This window comes from Elephantulus edwardii, unplaced genomic scaffold (genome assembly GCF_000299155.1).
Source record: "Elephantulus edwardii isolate Elephantulus edwardi_28Jun2011 unplaced genomic scaffold, EleEdw1.0 scaffold00034, whole genome shotgun sequence".
In the NCBI taxonomy this organism is placed as follows: domain Eukaryota; kingdom Metazoa; phylum Chordata; class Mammalia; order Macroscelidea; family Macroscelididae; genus Elephantulus; species Elephantulus edwardii.
Genome location: NW_006399784.1, coordinates 13,853,378 through 13,872,190, shown reverse-complemented (window position 1 = coordinate 13,872,190; position 18,813 = coordinate 13,853,378). Strand labels below are relative to the sequence as shown.

The 18,813-nt window shown below is 38.3% G+C and overlaps 1 protein-coding gene across 2 annotated transcripts in view; it reads left to right on the top strand.

Moving 5' to 3' along the window:
* Positions 1-13,125, top strand: part of GUCY1B3 (guanylate cyclase 1, soluble, beta 3) — a 103,410-nt gene extending 90,285 nt beyond the window's left edge. Inside the window, exons 10-14 of one of the 2 annotated variants that reach the window (XM_006884450.1) lie at positions 371-608; positions 2,518-2,658; positions 3,399-3,553; positions 3,904-4,030; positions 11,888-13,125. In XM_006884450.1, the coding sequence (XP_006884512.1) occupies positions 371-608; positions 2,518-2,658; positions 3,399-3,553; positions 3,904-4,030; positions 11,888-11,911 (685 nt within the window). In that variant the 3' untranslated portion in view covers positions 11,912-13,125. The remainder of the gene's footprint in view (positions 1-370; positions 609-2,517; positions 2,659-3,398; positions 3,554-3,903; positions 4,031-11,887) is intronic. The other variant, XM_006884451.1, reaches the window with a different exon arrangement.
* The last annotated feature ends 5,688 nt before the right edge of the window (positions 13,126-18,813 follow it).

Here is an 18,813-nt window from a genome sequence, read left to right as displayed (position 1 = left end):
TCCTGCTTGCAGACATATGGGAATAAAAATATGGTAAACAGAGCAGCAGCTATAGAATTCCAGAGTACCAGTGAAAATTCTTTCTTTTCTTTTGCCAACCCTTTGTTTTGTTTATTTTTTACTTATTTTGATTTGGTTTGGGCTTAGAGACTTTTTACATGTTTAAAATGAACAAATGATTCATGTTTTCTATATTTCTGTTTCTTTATCTTTGAATAAAAGTTAAAATTTATCATATTTTTAAAGGCTAGTTTATCAGACTGCAAGTGTTTACAGTATAGCTAACACTTAAGTCTTTGAAAAAAATGGTGGAAACACCAAAAATATTCCTACTTTCCTTAACAGACTTTATTCTAATTTCTCTAAACAGGTTACTATATTCTGTCCTTCCTCCATCCGTTGCCAATGAGCTGCGACATAAGCGCCCAGTGCCTGCCAAAAGATATGACAATGTGACCATCCTCTTCAGTGGCATCGTGGGCTTCAACACATTCTGCAGCAAGCACGCTTCTGGAGAAGGGGCCATGAAGATTGTTAACCTCCTCAATGACCTCTACACCAGATTTGACACCCTCACTGATTCACGGAAAAATCCATTTGTGTATAAGGCACGTCTTCATCTTTTTTGTGGTTGAGGTTTCTGTTAGCTGCTATTTCATAAACCCTAGGCTTTTGATGAATCCATGCATAATGAAAGGAAACATTACATAGTTCTCGATTGGACCATTGTGATCCAAAGGGTTTTCATTCCTTTTTGGAAGTAGGACATCTCACCATGCTTTCCTTTCTTGTCTCTCTTAACTTGAAAATTCTGCTGAAATCTGTTTGGCAACAGAGCAGTATGTAAGCTTCCCCTAACAAGTGATGGCTGAGCATGAGGAACGTCAGCCAGAAATCCAAACCCAATCTCCCACCTGGCAGGTGAAAATCCTGCCAGCAAACCAGCACTGCTTCCTCCTACTGTTCAGAGTTGGGATGTTCAGACCCTTCTCCAGAGCCCCTGCTCTTGGTTCTTTTAGCTGTTGCATTTGCAACCTTAGAGAAAGCCTCCATTTGTTCAGTATTTACTATTTCCTTAAATAATTTCATCTTGTAATAAAACTTTCTCTTCCTTGTAACTAAAATGAATGGTTCAAGGAGCAGATGATTCTTGGTAAAAAATGAAATGTTCAGCATCTTATTTGCTCTTAAGATAACAACTCTGTGTGAGCGGTTTATCATATTTAGTATAAACACACCATTCTGTTTAGTTCTGTGCAAGAGGCCTTTTTACTCACGTACATAAATGCAAATTAAAAAGTGATGGGGCGCAAGAAGGGCCCTAGGGACTCAGATAGCATCATCCTGAAGATAAATATTTATAAGCAGTTTCTGTCCTTTGTTTCATTAAAAAATGAATATGTTATTGGAAAAATGAAGTCAGTGGAATACTGTTTCTTAAAGTCAAGAATGTCAACTAAACCATCCCTAGACATCTGGGATAATATAAGCTCTAGAGGGACTATTTATTTTATCGTCGTATTCTGAGATACAGTGCAGCACTTGGTGAACCTATCGTAAAAATAAATGATTAGTGACTGTTATAAATCTCTGAACTTCATACAGTGGCTCTTGTGTCATTAAACTATTAATATTTTTTAAAGGAGGAAAGGTAATAAAATGTTCTACTGGATAGTAAAAGGAGTGTTAATGGTACAGTGGTTAATGTGCTTGGCTGCCAACTGAAACATTGGCAGTTCAAAACCAGAGTTGCTCTGCAGGAGAAAAACCTGCCTGTCTGTGCCAGTGGAGAGTTCCCTGGGAGGTATTCTGTAATATATGGTTGCTGTGAGTTGAACCTACTTAATGGCATAACACTGGATTATAAGATCTATTTTGGAAAATTAACCAAAAAAAAAAAATCACCCTCATGCTAGTGAGTCCATTCTGACTAAGGGCAATGCTTCATCAAGTTTCCAATGCTTTAAATCTTACTAAAAGCAGACCCCTGCTCTTTCACCTGGAGACTAGCTGGTGAATTTGAAGCACTGGCCTTTTGGGCATCAGCCCAACTACCACTAATAGTTGCATAGATAACCCGTTACATCCCTACAGAAGAAAAGCAATGCTTCATGTTTACTTGCCCATATTCAAAGACCCCAGCTTGTGTATACATTTCAAATATTTATTACATGGTTTGTCATGTTGGAATGAAATACATTCTGATTTTAAGATGATTCAGATAGAAGGAAGTTTAAATTTGTTAATAGCTTTGAAAAAAATATTTTAGATTAGTAATCGGTAGGGAATTGCACTGCTAACCCAAAGCTGGTACTTCTCTAGCCGTGTGAATCCCCCAGTGGCTTTGGGAGAAAAAGAAGGGCAGTCTCTTCCCCTGTAACTTACAATATCTAAAAATCCCCTGGAGTGTCATTTTGAGTTATTCTGACTTTATGCCAATGGGTTGATAGAGTTTGATTAAAATGAAGGAGTCATTTTTATGCTAATCGGTGCCCATCTCTATATATGTTCTGTTAGGTGGAAACAGTTGGTGATAAGTACATGACAGTGAGTGGTTTACCAGAGCCTTGTATCCACCATGCACGATCCATTTGCCACTTGGCCTTGGACATGATGGAAATTGCTGGCCAGGTTCAAGTAGATGGTGAATCTGTTCAGGTTGGTAAATAAAAATTATTCTTATAATGGCAGTTGATCTTTGTAAGCAGCTAATTCAATTTCTTGATCATGTAGTCATTTAAGTCATACAAGGAAGGATGTTTCAGTCATAGAGACGCTCACATTTTATTAAACTCACTCAATTTTATAGTTTCATAGAGCTTGACAATCTCTCTACTTGTTTGAAATTATCTTGTGTACCACCCTTATGTCCAGAGGGACGGGTCCTTGGAGAGGGACATCATGCTTGGGAGGGTTGAGGGACAACGCAGGAGGGGAAGACCCTCTATGAGATGGATTGATTCGGTGACTGGGGTAATCGGGATGGGTGTGTCAGAGGCGGTGCGGTTGGGGCAGGATAGAGCAGGGTTTAGGGCTGTTGTGCATAGGGTCGCTATGAGTCGGAAACGACTCGACGGCACATAACAACAACAACAACAACAACAACCACCCTTATGGCAGAAGTCATGAGAATGAGACAGTAGCACTTACTGGGGGTTTTTTCTGGTTAATTTTTCAAAACTCTTTCTGTGTCTGATGCCAGAGTCACATAGTTAAAGTCTTCAGACATAAGAAAGAATTTTGAGGGGTATTTTATTGTCTGGAGTACACTCGGAACTGTTCTGAGGAATTCTTATTCTCATTTTAAATGATGAATTGCACTATTCTGTACTAAAGAGTTAACAGAAAGTATTGTGTGACCACTGGAAGAGACTGAAACAAAACCTTTTCCTCTGCAGATAACAATAGGAATCCACACTGGAGAGGTAGTGACCGGTGTCATAGGGCAGAGGATGCCTCGGTACTGTCTTTTTGGGAACACTGTTAACCTCACAAGCAGAACAGAAACCACTGGAGAAAAGGGGAAAATAAATGTGTCTGAATATACATACAGGTAAAATAAAATGTCTTATCATTTATTGTTTTTTGAGGGAAATGTATCTTTCCAGAGATTTAAAATCTGAGTGGTGGTGTTCCCTTAAAACAGTTATTACCTCCTCTCTTATAATTGTTTATGCAGGTTTGTTTAAGAAGGCTAGGCCATTGTTTTCATTTTTAATGGTTCCCAGGCACCACCATAGAAACTGTTTATTAAGGTCATTGTTACTACCACCTTCAGTTTCCTTTAAACACAACATTGGTATGTGACCTTCTTGCCCCAGTTGGTAACTTTGGCACAGGGCCCATTCTCCCTGCAATCTTTGTATAATTCTCTCCTTACTCTCCATCCTGTCGGTCTTTTAGATGTCTTATGTCACCAGAGAATTCAGATCCACAGTTCCATTTGGAGCACAGAGGGCCAGTCTCTATGAAGGGCAAAAAAGAGCCAATGCAAGTTTGGTTTCTCTCCAGAAAAAATGCAGGAACAGAGGTATGACTAATCAAAGAGTCATGTTTTAAAGACAATGTAAATATGGCAGTTAAATTAGAATCATCAAAAATATGTTTCATTTGAAAAGAATTCTCTCTTCCAGGCATTAACTCTTAAATTAGCACAGTGGAAATACTGAAACACTGAGCAATGAAAACAAGAAATACTCTCCTTGGGATGTTTTGTAGTTGTCAACTTCTGTCCTCTATTAAAATTGAAACAAAAATACTGTATTTAGAAACTCATTTTATGTTGTCGTTAATAATTTGGCTCAAATATGACTAAGGTAAGTGGGCTCTGAGGGGAATAACCCAGCCTTTCCCCTGAGTTTTCTATTTAATTCTGAGTTCTCTATGAGGGCCAAGTCCAGGCTGCAATTCATACCGGAAGCTTAACATCCTTCTAAGGGCCAGTGTTTCTCTTGGGAAATGTTTGAGGATATTGAGAAAATCCTAGTTGCTTGTGTGCTTCATCTAGAGAGAAAACTGATAAATAGTTGGCAGGAATCTAAGTAATCCCATGGTGATGCACTAGGATCTTGTTAGTTCTCTGGCTATACTCTGGACAGACCGCATTGATGGCACATCCAAACTGCACACTTGTGATCTACATATTAAGATTGTGCCCAGCTTCCTTCCCCTTAGGATATGTTACATTAGATGCAAATTTGATATTCTATGCCCAGTTGGTATATATATTTATCAGAGGTGATGAGCCTACTCAATTACAATTTTGAATGCATACGTTATTGTTATTATGTGCCATCAGGTCATTTGTGACCCATAGCAACCCTATGTACAGCAGCTCTGAACCCTGCCCTATTCTGAGCCAGTTTCACTAATTCTGCCACACCAGCTCCCACTGCCCCAGTCGTTGTATCAATCCATCTCATCCAGGGTCTTCCTCTCCTGCACTATCCCTCCACCCTTCCGAGCATGGTGTCCTCCTCCAGGGAATGGCCTTTCCTGGCCACGTGCCCAAAATATGTGAGATGGAGCTTCAAAACCCTAGCCTCCAAGGAGAAACTTGGTTTCACCCTCTCCAAGATAGACCTATTTTTTCCCCCCTTGGCAGTCCATGGTATATTCAAAACTCTTCTCTAGCAGCACGATTTGAAGGCACCAATTCTTCTGTCATCCTTCGTCATTGTCCAACTCTCAGAAGCATAACAAGTAATTGCAAAGATATGGCCAGGATTAGGCACACCTTAGTCTCTAGATTGACATTGTTGCTTTTCAGCTCTTTGGAGAGGTCCCTGATAGCGGATTTTCCCAATGTAATTTGTCTTTTGATTTCCTGACTGCTGGTGCCAAGAGTGTTGACTGTGGAGTCGAGCAAGCTGTAATTGTTAACCTCAATCTCTTTTTTCCATCTATCATGGTGCTGCCAAGTGGTCCAGTGGTGAGAATCTTTGTCTTCTTGATACTGAGCCACACTGATGACTATAGTCCTTGACTTTCTACTGCAAGCCCTTCAGGTCTTTTTCAATTTCAGCAGGCAAGATTGTCATTTGCATAAACATAGGTTGTTGATGAGTTTACCTCCAATCCTGATGCCACACTCGTCCTCATAAAATCCTGCTTCCCAAATAATCTGTTCTGCATACAGATTGAAAAGATATGGAGACAGGATGCATCCCTGACAAACTCCTTTCCTGATTTTGAACCATGCAGTATTTCCCTACTTTGTTCTGAAGATTGCTTTTTGGTCCAAGTATAGATTTCACATAAGCACAATCTGGTGTTCCCATTTTCATTAGTCAAGGAAACACGGATAGACATTTCTCTGGTACTCTTTGCTTTCTGCCTAGATCCATCTCACATTGACAATAATGTCTCTAGTGCCACAACCTCTTCTAAACCCAGCTTGTATTTCTGGAAGTTGTCTGTCAGTCAGTATACTGTTCCAGTCATTTCTGGAAAATCTTCAGCGGCATTTTAGTAGTGTGTGATATTAGTGATATTGTTCAATAATTTCCATACTCTGATAGGTCACTTTTTTTTTGGAAAGGGAATAAATATAGATCTCTTCCAGTTAGTTGGCCACATATTTGTCCTCCAGATTTCTTGGCAAAACTTGAGGAGCACCTCCAGGGCAGCATCTGTGTGATGAAAGAAAACACTTAGTATTCCATCAATTCCTGGGGCTTTATTTTTTTCTCAAGTCCTTCAGAACAGCTGGAATTTCCTTCTTCACCATTGCCTCTTGATTATTTGCTATTTCTTGAAATTCTTCTGTGTCAGCTACTTCTTTTTGGTACTGTGACTCTGTATACTTTTTCCATCACTTTTTAATGCTTACCTGAATCATTCACTATTCCTCCAATAGCATCCTTAAGCATTGCAACTCACAGCTTGAATTTGTTCCTTCATCTTAAGAAATGCTGAGCGAGTTTGGACCTTTTGATTTTCCAACTCCAGCTTCTTGCAAATTTCATTCTAATGCTTTTGCCTCATTACTAAACTTTTTTTTAATGTAGCATCCTGGTGACAAAAGGAACCTTGGTGGCATACTATTTTATATGCTGTACTACTAACTGAAATATTGGTGGTTTAATTTCTGGATGACTGTGTAGCATGAATGAATGTAGAATGTTTTGCTGAGTGAAAGATGTCAATCACAAAAGGATAAATACCCTGTAAGACTAGTATTAAAAAAGCTAAAATAAGATTTATACATTGGAATGATAGAATCATTATAGTATGGTTACTAGGGAAGTTAAAGAAGGGGGAGTAGAAAATTAATTAATTAAGCCCAAAAGGGGAGTGGGGAGAGAAGGCAGTAATGTTTTCTCCCTGGTTTGCTCTGCCCAGAGTTGCTGTGACCTGGTTGCCAGAGAGAGCATGGTGCTGAGTGCACAGGTGTTGTGGCAGCTTTTGGAGTGGAGTGCTTTTTCAAGTTTTCAAGTTTGTGAGGAGAAGGACTACTCTGCCTCCAAGGGCCAGGCAGCCAGGCTTGGCCTAGGGTTTAAGGCAGGAGGGGGCATTAAGCCCAAAAGGGCTCTCGGGCCTGCGGCCCTCAGGCTGGGTTCAAATTGTTTTCCTGTCAAACATTCTTCTAGGTGGTATAGCACTGGTCTGTGCATTGCTGTACAGAGGTAACTCATGGTTGCTGTGACGTTGAACACTGGGACACTGATGTGCCAAATGTGGTAACGGTTACCCATGGTGGACAGTGTTTGGTGGAGCTTCCCGACTAAAACAAGCCTGGAAGCAGGAGCAGCATCCACTTCTGAAATGGCTTGCCTCCAGAAACTCTATGTGCGGACACTGCTCAAGCCTTTCATTCATAGGGTCGCTATGAGTTGTCTACAACTTGATGGCACCTAACAACAACAAAAAGTTGTTGTTTGGTGCTGTAGAGTTGAGTATGACCCATAGCAACCGCATGAACAATGGATCTGAACCCTGTCCTACTTGCCCTGTGCCATCTTCACACAGTAGAGCCTATTGCAGCAGTCACCCTATCAATCCACCTGGTCGGAGGTCTGTCTTCCCTTTACTGACCCTCCACCTTTCCAAGCATCATGTCCCTCTCCAAGCAATAGCCCCTTCGAGCAACATGCCCAAATTATGTGAAGTGAAGCCTCATCTTTTTTCCTTCCAAAGAGCACTTTGGCTACACCCTTTCTGAGACATATGTGTTTTTCTTTTGGCAGTCCAAGGGATATTCAGTGCTCTTTTCCAAAACTACAGCTTAAAGGCATCAATTCTTCTTTCATCCCTATTCGTTGTCCACTCTCAGTTGCATAGCAAGTGATCAGAGAGAACAAGATGAGACTCAGTTGCTCCTTAGTCCTCAGCAGTCATCATTGTTGTTGTGTTGTTAAGTGCCGTCGAATTGTAGACAACTCATAGTGGTCCTATGAATAAAAGACCTGGACACTTGTAAAACTTTTATCGTTTCTCCAAGTTCATAGAGTTTCTGGAGGCAAGCTATTTTGGATGTGGATACCACTCCTGCTTTCAAGCTTGTTTTGATCAGGGAGCTCTACCTAACACTGTCTACCATGGGTAGCCATTATCACATTTGACACATCAGTGTCACAGTGTTCAGCATCACAGCAACCATGAGTTACCTCTGTACAGCAACTGGATAGACCAGTGCTATGCCATTTGGAAGAATGTTTACTTCTCAATAATTTGGAGAGGTACTTAACTGAAGACTTTCTTAGTGCAATACGTCTCTTGATTTCCTGATTGTTGGTACCAAAGGTCTTAATTGTGGATCTAGTCAAGTAAGATGAAGTTGTTGACAGTTTTAATCTTTTCTCCATCTATCAGGATGTTGCCTATAGGTCCATTGGAAAGAATATTTGTCTCCTTGACATTGAAATATAATCTATATTCAAGGCTGTATTCTTTGATTCTCTGCATCAAGTGCTTTAAGTCCTTCTCACTTTCAGCAAACAAGGTTATATTATCTGTATAACACAGGTTATTGATGAGTCTCCCTCCAATCCTGATGCCATGTTCCTCATCATAGAGTGTAGCTTGTCAAAGAATTTGTTCCACATACAGATTGAACAGGTATGGAGAGAGAATAAAGCTCTGTTACACTCCCTTCTTAATTTTAAAACGTGTAGTGTTCCCTTGCTCTGTTGGCAGCAACAGCCTCCTGGTTAATGTATAGGTTTTGCATGAGCACAATTAAGTGCTCTGGAATTCCCATTCTTCTTGATGTTAGCCATAACTTGTTATGACTCACACAGTCAAATGCCTTTGAATAGTCAATAAAGCATAAATAAATATTCTTCTGGTTTTCTTTCATTTCAGCCAGAATCCATCTGACATCAGCAATGATATCTCTGGTGCCACAGCCTCCTCTAAATCCTGCTTGTACCTCTGGCTGTTCCCTATCTATGTATTGTTCTAGCCATTTTTGAATGTTCTTCAGTAGTATTTTGCTTACATGTGATATTAATGATATTACTAGATAGTTTCCACATTCTGTTGGATCACTTTTCTTGGGAATGGGAACAAATATGCATCTCTTCCAATTTGTTAGCCAGACAGCTGTCCTCAAAATTTTCTGACATAGACTGGTGAGCACATCCAGCCATGCATCTGTTAATTGAAACATCAATTGGATGGTATCCCATTGATTCCTGGAACATTATTTTTTGCTAGTGCCTTTAATGCAGCATCCACATTCTCTTTTATTACCATTGGCTCCTTGCTCATATAATACTTCCTGAATTTTCTCTATGTCAGTCAATTATTTTTGGTACAGTGATTCTGTATATTCCCTGCATCTTCTTTTGATACTTTCTGGATCATTCAATATATTGTCCATAGCATCTTTCAATATTGGGACTTGAGGCTTAAATTTGTTTTTCAGTTCTTTCAGCTTGAGAAATGCAGACTGAGTTGTTCCCGTTTTATTCTCCAACTTTTGCTCCCTGCATATTCCGTTATAATACCTTGCTTTATCTTCTCGAGCTGCCCTTTGAAATATGTTCCAGCTCTTTTACTTCAGTATGTTTTCCTTTTGTTTTGACTTCTCGATGATTTAATGCAATTTTTAGAGTCTCTTCAGACATGTTTTTCAAGTTTTTCTTTCTCCTCTGTTTTTGTAATGACCTTTTGCTTTCTTCATGGATGATATCCTTGATAATATCCCACAACTCATCTGGTCTTCGATCATTGATGCTCAATGCTTCAAACCTATTCCTATGATGATCTTGAAATTCAGATGGAATAGATGTACAATCATATCTTAATTCTTGTGAACTTATTTTCATTTTCTTCAGCCTCAATTTGAACTTGCATATGAGTAATTGATGGTCTGACCCACAATCCACCTCTGGCCTAGTTTTCAATAATGATAACAGAGCTTGTCTAATGATTGCTTCCACAGAGATAGTCACTGTGATTCCTATGCAGCCCATCAGGTGTGGTCCATGTATAAAGCCATCATTTGTATCTTTTTAAAAAGGCATTTCCGAATTAATCACTTAAAAGAAAAAATTCAGCTCTTCTATTTCCAGGCTCCTTTCTATCACCAAACCCATATTTTCCAACTACTATTCCTTCTTCACTGTTTCTAACCTTTGCATTCTAGTTGACAGTTATCATTAGCATATCTTGATTGCATGTTAGGTCAATTTCGCACTGCAAGTTTGGCAAAAATATTTCTAGATGTAGGAGTGTATATTTGAATAATAGTCATATTAATGACCCTTCTTTGTACGTAGTTGTGTTGTTACTAAGTGCCATTGAGTTGAGCACAATTCATTGCGACTCTGTGACAAAAGACCTGAGTCCTGCTCTATTAACATTTCCCTAAGTTCATAGAGTTTCCAGAGGTATGTTGTTTAGGAAGTAGATACCACTCCTGCTACCAAACCTGTCTTAATCTGGGAGCTCCATCAAACATATTGGTGACCATTATGACATTTGACACACTGGTGGCACAGTGTTCAGCATCACAGCAACCCCAAGTTATCTCAGTACAGTAAATTGACAAACCATTACAGTACCACTTAGAAGAATGTTGTCCCAAGCACAATTAAAAAGAGGCATGAGGGCCTGCCAGCCCCAACCAACTTTAAATACAAATGCCCACCTACCAGGTTCTGATTGACTCTAAACAAGAGGCTTTGGCCCACAGCTCATTGTTGGCTAAATCCACCAAATCCAATCAGCTCGCATACAATTGTGAACAAAATTAAAAACAACCTATCAGTCCACACCTGACCCTTAACCAAAACAAGAGAACCCACCATCCAGAATCCAGCTGCTTCACACATGAGCCTTCAAACTGGCCCTTCTATGTATCTATATAGTTAATAACTTATCACTTACAGCATTGTATTTCAGGATAGAACATGAAATTGACTTTTAGACTACAAATGAAACACAATTCTTCTTTTGTTTTTCAGTAAGTGTAGCTCTGGTGACCTAAAGTAAGGAGCTTTGCTGCCATATTAAAGGCATTCAGTTCAAATCCACCAGCTGGTCCATAGGAGAAAGATAGGCAGTTTTCTCCTGTTTAGTTCACAGCCTCTGAAAACCTTTTTTGAGGGTGAACTATGGGTCATTCCTGACATAACAACAACAAAACAGTATATAATAGTAACTTAGTAAGATAGATAAAAGAGAAAAATGCTGTGGAATGACTGGATGCGTGTTTGTACATTGTGGAGATTGTACTTACAATTGTAGAACAAAATATGCCTGACTCATTGATTACAAGACCATGGTTTGTAAATGTTCACTCAAATTACAATTTAAAAAAAATTATGAGTGCTATTGGGGAGAAAATGGGAGGTTTCCTTCCATAACAATTTAGAGCCTCAGAAACCCAATGGAAAGTCACCATGAATTAGAACTGATTTGATGAGTGGGTTTTGGTTTAAGTAAATGGATTAAGAGTTTTAGTATTTATCTCTACTTTATATCATCATTTTTATTTTAAATAATTTTCCTAGGGATTGTTAATGCTGCTTCGGACAGATACATCAAAATTTCCAAGTCAGTCATCTCAGTTGTCTTACTCAGAATTAATGTGGAAAGGATTCACAAAAATAGCTAACGTCAATCCAGGACTTACTGTCATAAAGAGTAAATAGAAGAAAGTGATCTGGGTGGCCAAAACAGCTTCAATTTGAGTACTAACCGGAAGTTTAGAGGTTTCAAACCATTCAGTGGGCCCAAAGAAGCAAAGCCTAGTAATCACATTCAGTTATGAAGATAGCCAAGAAAGCCTATGGAGCAGTTAGTTCTCCTTCTTCACGTGCAGGGTCACTCTAAGTCAGGATCATCTCAGTGGCAATGGACTTGGTGGTTTCGGTTTGACTGTCTTTGTAAATATATTAATTGCTGAAAATTAATCTATTTCTTTTATTCCTTTAAGGAAACAAAACAGGATGAGGACTGAATTTTGGATTACAGAATGAAGAGGACTGCAGGTGAAATTCCAGTTGTCTCCTAACTTGTGCCAAGCCCAGTAGCATTTATTCGCTATAGATACCTACTTTGCAATGTCCTTTTCATTTACTCTTAGCCTTTCTCCTAGATAAATCTTTCACTTCTTGCTATCCAGCTTTGACTCAGCTTTTGGTTATGATGTTCCAAGTTTTAGCTTATTTCTGTGGTATATTTAAAGTCTGGCTTTAGAGGTGTCTGTTGTGAGCTTCATGTACCTTAAAAATTTACTGCAAGCTTTACACCTCATGGTGACTTGCAGGGAGTGGGCACTCAATCTTTGTAGTATTTGATGAAATGAATCTGAGCATTATTTGACCATGTATATACCTAGCATGGTTTGCCAAATATGTTTAGTTCTCCATATATATGTATATATCTATTTTAATGACTATAATATGTAATAAAGTTTATATAGTGTTGGTGTATATCATTATATATATTATTTTCTAAAGGAGTGAATTGTAACTTTTAGGGAAAATACAATTTATTTTCATGTTCCCAGAGTAGGAATTAATATATCATGCTAAGAGAACAGTAATCATTTTGAAGTTTGCTAATTTTCCTTCAAAAATAAGGAATAGATATTTCTATTATTAAATTTGTGTTGCTAACACAAATCTTGTGGCTATTATGATTCCTCTAAAATACTGCCATTGATACTGTAACCCTCTTATTGATGTCAGTAGCCACATGCAACTGTCATAGAAAGCTGCACAGAATCACACTGAGCTAGTTCATTGGCTTGGGCTAAAAGAAGTTTTAGCTAAGTCTGAAAATAAAGCTGTACAAAGCAATCCTGAACATTCCTGTAATAGCCTTTTCTGCCTATTTTTTCCCAGAAATGAGCTTTTTTTCCTCTTTATTTCAAAGATTGTAACTATACCCAGGACATCATGTTAAGAAAAATTAGTTTAATTTCAATCTGGAATAATCACTATTGGAATAATGGCCTGTTTTTCTTAAATGTCTCTGATAACTTATTAATATCTGTCTTTATAAACCATAGTGCAGCTACTTTTGTGTAAAAATATTTGTCTTTAAATTTAATATTTCATATCAGCATATCCATATATGTATAAGTGTTTCATGTTAATGTGTAAAAGAATCTGCAATAAATTATTTTTTCCACTTTCTTCTAGACAATTTTTATTTTAAGTAAATTATGTCTCTTTTATTACCCTTTTTTATTTATTGTGTATTTTTGTGAACACATTTTATAACTTCACACATTATAGACTTTAAATTGATTTTTCACCCTTTACTATTACAGATTTTGAATGGGTTCTCTTAAGTAGGTACAGGGGAAAATGCTGGGGTTTTTTTTTTTAGAAAATGACATAAACTAGACAAGGGAAGGATCTGTAAATAAATATAAAGTGTAGCCAGTCCTTAGAGTTCCCACAGTCTGATAGGGATGAAAAACATAAACATGTAAAATATGTAATATTAATAATCATAAAATAGATACAGATGCAGCACATAGAAAATGAGTGATTTGAGAGGATAGAGACAGAGTGGGAGGAGGGGAGACTGAGAGACCAGCTGGGTTTTATGATGGTCTAGTTTGAAGATGAATGAATGTAATCAAAGTGGAGTCCACTGGTTTTGTACATTCACTGTCTCTAGTTTCTCCTGTTTAGTCCTCAGTGCACTGTATTGTATGTATTCTGTGCATTGAGTTTACATTGCATAAGCTCACTGATACATTCTTGATTATGCAGTGAACACTGATCAGCTTTCACTTATTTGTTCTCTCTGCAGCATCAATATTAATGACTGTTTCAAATTTTCCTTTCTTTTTACCTGCTTTTCACTATTTCTGAGAAATTACTTCCCTGAAGTTTTAATGAATATTAAAACATGAAGAGAAGTGGAAAGCCTCATACAGATATTGTACAGGAAGAACAAATTCAAAAAGAAAGATGTGTACAGTTATAAACTTGAAAGAATGCAATCATTATCATTGAATTGAATGTGAAAGACATTGTAGAATTGGTATTCATTTTGTTGTATATACTTCTACTAGCAGTAAAAAAGAGTTGGAAATCATACAATCACATACTCACTATCTAGATTATACATTTACTAACAGTTTTCTACACTTATAACCATTTCCTTTTATATCCTTTTCCTGCTTTCTGTGTTAGATTCCAGACTCATCCCTTCAGTGGGCTTAGTATGTTTAAAAGGTGCTATGACCTTTATCATCTAATTTCCAAATAATTTCATCACCCCAAAACAGTAGCAGCGTTCTCATACGCAATTGATCCCCATCCTCCCCACACTTCAGTTCCTAGAAACCACTAATCTACTTCTCTGTCTCTACGAATTTGCCCATTCTGAGCATTTCGTGTAAATGGAAACATGCAATATATAGCTTTTACATTTGATTCCTTTAACTTAGAATAATGTTTCCAAGATTCATTGACATTGTATCACAAATCTGCATTTTAATATTTTATTCCTTTCTATGGCTGAATAATATTCTATTGTACAGACACCAAACTGAAATGAATTCCTAAATTCATGGAAATTGACGGTTTTCTAAATTTTGATTACTGTAAATAGCACTGTTATGAACATTTGCTTACAAGTTTTGTATGAGCATTTTGTGTGGACATACATTTTTAATTCTCCTGGGTGGACCTAGTAGTGGAATAACTGGGTCGTATGACAACTCTCTAACTTTTTGTTAAGACTGTCAGACTGTCTTCCAAAGTGACTGCAACTCTTTACCATCCACAAGGAATCAAAAAAGAGTTTCATTTCTCCACATTTTTGTTATTATCTGTCTTTTTTATTGTAACATCCTAGTGAGTATGAATTGGTAACTTACTGTGGCTTTGATTATAATGCTACAAATACTTATATTGAGTATATTTGCATATGCATATTGTCCATCTGTCTCTTCTTAGGGGAAATGTCTGTACAAGTTCTTTGTTGATTTTAAAAATTGTATTTCTTATATCTTAGTATTGGGTTGTAAAGAGTCTTTTATGTGTTTTGGTGCATGACTCATGACATAAACACAATTTGAAAGTATTTCCCATCATTTTGTGAGTTACCACTTTCTTGATAATGTACTTTGAAATATAAAATTATTACATTCCATGAAGTTGGGTTTTTTACTTTCCTTCCATTTTAATTTTATACTTAAAATGAACAGGGAGCTCTGGTGCCCTAGGTGAGAAGCTGTGTTGCAACCCCAAAGGAACACAGTTTGAATCCACCAGCTGCCCTACAGAAAGATGGGAAATCTCCTATGTGATTTACTGCCTCTGACAACTCACTGGAGGGTCAGCTACAAATCGGTTCTGACTTAGTAACATAAAACACAACATCTTGATAAAAACATGATCTAACTCAAGATCATATAAACACACCTATATTAGTTCTGGTAGGACTTCCACTGCCAAACTACAGGAAGACCGTGTGAATCTAACAGCTGCTGAAGGGGAGAAATATGGCAAATACTCTTAGGCATTTTACAACCTCTGAAAGCTCACTGAAGGGTCAGCTATAAGTCAGTCCTGGCTTGACAGTTTGTTCTTTTCTTCTAAGCATTTCAAAGTTTTAGTTCTTAAAATTAGGTCATAGATCCATTGTGAGTTAATTTCTATGTATGTTGTGAGGTAAGTATTACACCAGGTGGCAATGTCCATCTCCAGGTTCCTACTCCAAGCAACCGTTCATCTGTTTATTGAGGCTGTGCCTCACAAAGGAGTTGGGGGACTTTCTCCCACTAAGCCAGTGGTGGATTCAAATGTAACCAAACTTTGAATTAGCAGCACAACTCCGTATCTCTCTATATCTATCTCTATCTTCTATTTATCTCTATCTCTATCTCTCTCTATCTCTATCTATATGTCAGAACTACATGACCAGATTTCACTAACACTCTAGAAGTGAATGATTTCTAAAACCTTGTTTAAAATCAATTGACCATAAAAATTAATATAAAAGCCTATTTCTGGAATCTCAATCCCATTATTTTCTATGTTGTTGTTATGTGCCATAGAGTCGCTTGCGACTCATAGCGACCCTATGTACAACAGCCCTAAACCCTGCTCTATCCTGTGCCAATCACATTGTCTCTGACACACCCATCCCGATTACCCCAGTCACTGAATCAATCCACCTCAATATCATATGGTACTATATAGTCTTGCTTATTATAACTTTGTTGTAAGTTTTAAAATAATAACAGAATGTTAATAAGTTTATCAGCTTTGTTCTCTGCTTAACTTTACTCATAGTGTTTCTTCTTTTTCTTCTTCAGTGTTTGTAATAAAAATTGTGATTTAATTACCATACCAGCAATTATATGGTTCAATGTTCTCAACAACTTAAGAGACAAGAACATTTTGCTGTTTTTCTAACACGTGGTGAAAAATAAAAACAGCAAAACATCATTAATTAAAAAGTTGACAAGTACAGAAAATTTCTCACCATGGGATAATAGGCAACATCATGATAGTTGAGAAAAAGTTGAAATTATCCATTATTTCATCTTGCTTGTGTCTTTAATCAACACTGTTGGAACCAGCAATCAAGACATGTTGACCTTGTCAAGATCAAAAGACATGATGTTGTTGTTATGTGCCGTCAAGTTGTCTGCAGCTCATAGCGACCCTATGTACAACAGCCCTAAACCCTGCTCTATCCTCTGCCAATCTCACTGCCTCTGACACACCCATCCTGATTACCCCAGTCACTGAATCAATCCATCTCATAGAGTGTCTTCCTCTCCTGCACTGTCCCTCCACTCTCCCAAGCATGACGTCCCTCTCTAAGGACTGATCCCACCTTTCAACATGTCCAAAGTATTTCAGACATAGCTTCAGAATCCTTGCCTCAAAGGAGATGCCTGGTCTCGCCCTCTCCAGGACGAACTTGTTTATTCTCTTAGCGGTCCATGGTATATTCAATATTTTCCAGCACCACTGCTCAAAGGCATCAATTATCTTTCTATAATCCTAGTCATTTTCCAGCACTCTGAAGCATAGCAAGTAATTGTAAAGGCCATGGCCTGTATCAAGCACACTTTAATCTCCAGACTGACACCATCGTTCTTCAGTTCTTTTGAGAGGTCTCTGACAGCAGGCTTTCCCAATGCAATTTTGTCACAATTTCCTGGCTGCTGGTACCAAGAGTGTTGATTGTAAAGTGAAGCAAACTGACGCTGTTAACAATCTTAATCTCTTCATCATCTATTGTGATGCTTCCAATCTGCCCTGTGGTATCTTCGTTTTCCTGATATTGAGCTTCAATCCATATTGAAGGCTGCAGTCGACCTTCTGCAGCAAGTGCTTCAAGTCCTCCTCAGTTTCAGCAAGCAGGATTGTGTCATCTGCATAATGCAGATTGTTGATGAGTGTACCTCCAATCCTGATGCCACATTTCTCCTCATAGACATGTCACATTGGGGAAATCTGCTGTCAAGCCAAAGTTCTAAGGAGTAAGGATAGACTAAAGTGTACCTCATTGAAGTCATGAGTTAAATTGCTTGCTATATATTTGAGAAAGAGCTCTGGTGGCTCAGTGGTAAGAAGCTGTGCTGCAATCCCAAAGGCATGCAATTCTAACCCACCAGATGCTGTGAGGGAGAAGGACAAGCAATCTCCCCCTGTATTATTTGTTGTTGTTGTTGTTGTTATTGTTTTGTTGTTATGTGCCAGTTGTCAGCAATTAGCGACCCTATGTGTACATAGCTCTGAACCCTCCTGAGCCAGTCTCACGGACTTCAACACAACTAACCCCATTGCCCCAGTTACCATGTTAATCCATCTCATCTAGGATCTTCCTTTCCTGTGCTGTCCTTCCATCCTTTGAAGAATAATATCCTCCTCCAAGGATTGGTCCCTCCTGTGCCCAAAATACGTGAGATGGAGCTTCAGAATCTTTGCCTCCAAGGAGAAACTTGGTTTCACAATTTCTAGGACAGACCTATTTGTTCTCCTGGTTGCTCATGGTATGTTCAGTACTCTTCTCTCATCATCCTTACTGCCTCTGAAAACTTGCTGGATGGTCAGCTATGGGTCAATTCTGACTCAATAGCAAACAACAACAAATGCAACTGAAAGTTGGGCAATGAATAAGGAGGCAGAAAAACAATCAATGCCTTTGAGTTGTGATGTTGCAGAAGAATACTAAATAGCCCATGGACTGCCAAGAGGACAAACAAGTATGTTTCAAAGAAAGCGAAACTTGGGTACCCCCTGGAGACAAGGATTGCAAAGCTTCAGTCTCACATACTATAGGCATGTTTTTAGAAGGGGCCAGTCCTTGGAAAAGGACATCGTTTTTAAAAGGGGGAGGGTCAGGGAAAAGAAAGGAAGACTTCAAAAGATGGATTGACACATGACTTTTAACAGTGAGCTCAAGTGTATCAGAGATGGTGAGGACGGCATGGGATAGGGCACCAGTCAGATTTGTTTTTCATAGGTTTGCTTTGAGTCAAACTTGAGTGCACCTAGCAATGATACAATGACACTGATTCTTTTCTTTATGCTGTGCAATCATTCTAATTCTCCAAATTATTCCACCAGCACTAAGTATACTGAGCGCCTCCTGAGGAAAAAATGTTCCCTTTCTTTCTCCTCCTCTCACTCCTAGTAACCACGAGTAATCTCTGGTTTCTCCAATTCTCCACACAAATAAGATCATACGCTGTTTGCCTTTTTGTGGCTAACTTGATTTGCTTAGCATGTTGTTTTCCAAGTTCATTCATGTGGCATGCCATCAGTCTCTTTTATGACTGAGTGGTATTCTGTGCTCTGTATCTAGTTTCCCCCCTTGATTGTTTTAAAAATATAGTTCACACAACTTTTTCTAATTCAACATTGTTTACAA